The following is a 3,884-nucleotide window of genomic DNA, read 5'->3' on the forward strand; positions in this document are numbered from 1 at the left end:
TTGTAGAATGTGTTTTGAACTTTAATTAAAATTATGACGATAAGCAATCCGAAAGCATTTAGTTTCTTTGCTTCGAAAGGTGACAAGTTATCGCGATGCAACAATAAAAACTAGTGAATATTCAACAGATGATATTTTTTTTCTTTATGATGTATACTTATAAAAATGTCAACAACGGTAAGAGTACTCCAAGCACTCATCGTTACACCCTACTTCTTCTGCAACGCACAGGTGCTGCAGCCTCTGGCATGCGAAAACGGATGGAGGTAGCGAGGAACGTACTGCTGCAGTGGGACATACGGCTGCAGCGGAGCGTACGGCGGGAAGAGGTAGAACGGATTCAACCGATGGCAGGACTTCTGCTCCAGAGCAACCCACGCCGCCTGCACCAGAATGGCCGTCGTATGATCTGGAACGCCACACCGATCGAAGCACTGGTGAGCCCGATAAAAGCGAGTACATTCGTCGCAGTTGTCCAGCAGAGCTAACTCCGTGCAGGCTTTGGTGCTTTCGCTCAGCAGCTCCAGGTCGGGATGTTCGTGTTCGCGGGCGTACAGCCGGCGCAGGTTAAATCCTTGCCTGGTGTCGTACAATCCCTCGGCCAGATACTGGCAGCGGAACAAACACTTGGTTTCTTGGCATTCCGGGAACAGCCCCCGGCTGTATTGTTCTAGCAATTCGTTGGGAATTTGCAGAATGTTGATGCACTCAACGGCAGCTTGCACGGCGTCGAGCGTTGGAAGCGGAACGTATTCACTGGTGCATCTCAGCTTTCCGTATTGTTGGAAGAAGCAGAGGAAAGTTTCGTAGGCTCGGGAGCAATCATCGTTGCAAACGGCAATTCTAGAATCTAGGCACTCACGAGTGCGACCGGCATAACAGGTGTCGCCAGCAGCTGGTTGGAAGAAGGCTTCCATCACTGGACTTTGAACTCCTACCGTGTCGTTCCACCAACCTAGATTAAATCCTGCGCATCGAACCAAGCATTTCAGCTCCGGTTCATTGGTGACAAAACTTTGCGCTACCAGGCGATCAACAACTTCTAGAGGTATCACTAGATAATCTGCGCATTCATCTAGCGCTTGCCGGAAGCTTTTCAGCTGATATGCAAAATACGATTGTTCCACCTTCAGCGGTGCTGCCAAGCGATAATATTGTCCCGAAACGACCGTCGCAACGGTCGCAATTAGTAGAACAGTTGGTAACTGCATTGCTACAGGTAATTGAATGATGAGTCAACACTACTGTTGCAAGTGCAAAAAAGTTAATGATATTTATATTCAGGGCATCGCTTATGGCTCAGTTATGTTATAATGTTCAGCACGTGGGCAATTTGTATGTTTTCGGTGCCAAATTCGACGGACACCACGTATATACGATAAGGAGTCGTTAATACCACATGCTGCTGGTGTTTTCATTCACTGCATGTTTTTCAATATTATTTTGGTATCATAAATCAATCTCAACTGCAGCCAAATTGCAGTAAAATAATACATAATAGAATATAATAGAACAAACAAAAATGGATGGGTTGAGCAACTTGCTACTGGCTTAAAATGATCTAAATTGATATTTTCCCGTTTTAGCATGCAAAACATGAATTTGGAATACGTTATAGGGTAGAGAACGGCTTAAGCAGTGGCGCCTATTTTAATCAGTCGAAGAAAGCAGGCCTTTAACTCCTAGGTTTTGATCAATATCGACAATTTCAATTACGGAAACGAAAACTTTGAATGTCTAGCTGTCTTACGAATATTAGAAATACCGTTAATCACAAAGAAATCACACAGAAATCACCATTCGAAACAAATCGACCACTTCGGGTGCTGAAAAAAAGACGCCTGCAAAACAGATGGAAACTGCTTAAAATAGGTTCGGGGTGATTGGAATAGTGTCCCTCGATTGGTAACTTTAATTGATGATTGTTAAAGTTTGCTAACTTAGTTTCACAATCTGAAAACAAGTTCTGACAGAGAAAACGATAGAGAACAGATGAACATACTACTGCTTTAATTTCACCCAACACATTTCGAGTATTTCGTCTGAATACACAGGCGGTTTCTAAAGCTGCCTAGAATATGTTCCCTACCCTACCAACGTCAAACAAGACGATAGTGATGAGTAAAAAAAGATAAAACACTAAAAACTTAGAAATATATATATATATATATATATATATATATATATATATATATATATATATATATATATATATATATATATATATATATATATATATATATATATATATATATATATATATATATATATATATATATATATAATTTTAATTTTAAGGAGTAAATGTAGTAATGAAGATAGAAAATTAAACTGGGACCCCAAAGGTATATTCACTCTTTGGATTCTATGATATTGATGTTGTAATTGAAGTATAAAATATGAAATTTGACGTAATGTTAGTGCTTAAGGAATAGCGAAATAAAGGAAATGACTCTTAATTTCGAACAATTTATTCACGAGCGATACCGGGAACATTCAAATTGTACGATACCACTTTTAAATCATGTATATATATATATATATATATATATATATATATATATATATATATATATATATATATATATATATATATATATATATTGATCAAAGCAGGTATAGTTTAAAATAGTCTTTGAATTTCTTTTCTTTTCAAAACTTTTGAACCACATATCAAATTGTTATGAAGTTTGTTATGTGTAAGTTTGAGAGATTCGTTCGTATGACACTAGTTATGTTCAAATAAGTCGTGTAATTCTTGAGATAATAGACTTTCGTTGTTTTATCAATTTAATACATAATGGTTTCTTAAGTTCGATTATAATCAAATGAAAAGGGAACGTATACAGCAGTCAAACTTTGAAATCAAGTGTTCAATCATAATTAATCAGTCAATCCTTAACTAGCCCGTTCATCTGATATCAATATTGTTCAAATCGGTTGTGTAGTTTCTAAGATAATGGAGTTTCGTGATTTTCACATTTCGATACATTACAGACGAAGTTAAAGTCCGATTACAGCAAAATTCAATAGGGTCTTCTGAGGCAGCTAGACCTTTCATTTGACACTAATTTTGTGGAATTCGGTTCAGCCATCTCTGAGATAAGTAAGAGAGGTTATGTAGTCTTCGGAATAAGTTTCTTTTCATAGCTGGATTTCACATTTTTAAACATAACATGGCAAAGTAATAATCCGTTTGCAGAAAAAATCAATAGGGTCTTATGGGGCAATAAGACCTTTCATACGACATAGATTTTATGAAAATCGGTCCAGCCATCTCGGAGAAACATGAGTGAGATTAAATAGTCTCCAGAACACGTTTCTTTCCATAACTTCTGAACCACAAGTTCAATCTTCATAAAATTCAAAAGTTAATGGTTTTTTAGGTAGCCCGTTCATTTGAAAATAATTTTGTTCAAATCGGTTGTGTAGTTTCTGAGATATTGATGTTTCGTGATTTTTACATTTTGATACATAACCTCTAAACTAGAAACCCGATTACAATAAAATTCAATAAAGTCTTATGGGGCAGCTAGACCTTTCATTTGCAATTATTTTTATTGAAATCGGGTCAGCCATTTCTGAGAAAATTGAGTGACACACACACAGCTTGTCAAACTGAGTCACGAAGCTTGTCGAAGTGAGTCGAGTGACATACGACATTCGGCCTTTTTGAGCACTTTTATACCTTCAGTTTTTGCAGTGATTGCTATACCTTGCTAGGAGAAAGGCAGAAATATGACTCCAGATAATCGAACCATTTTCTCCGTATAATCGAGCCCCGAATAATTGTGCCTCCAAATAATTATGCCTTCGGCTAATCAAGTCTGACCTGTAAATTTTTGACATCGCACGAAGATGATAGTGTTCACTATTTTGAAAGG

General features: G+C 37.3%; 1 protein-coding gene across 1 annotated transcript; it reads right to left on the reverse strand.

Annotated features, from left to right (window-relative positions):
* Positions 1 to 209: 209 nt before the first annotated feature.
* Positions 210 to 1,211, reverse strand: LOC129720438 (general odorant-binding protein 45-like). Its single transcript, XM_055671921.1, has one exon. It carries the CDS (start codon positions 1,209 to 1,211, stop codon positions 210 to 212), a length of 1,002 nt encoding a protein of 333 aa, XP_055527896.1.
* Positions 1,212 to 3,884: the final 2,673 nt, after the last annotated feature.

This window comes from Wyeomyia smithii, chromosome 2 (assembly GCF_029784165.1).
Source record: "Wyeomyia smithii strain HCP4-BCI-WySm-NY-G18 chromosome 2, ASM2978416v1, whole genome shotgun sequence".
NCBI lineage: Eukaryota > Metazoa > Arthropoda > Insecta > Diptera > Culicidae > Wyeomyia > Wyeomyia smithii.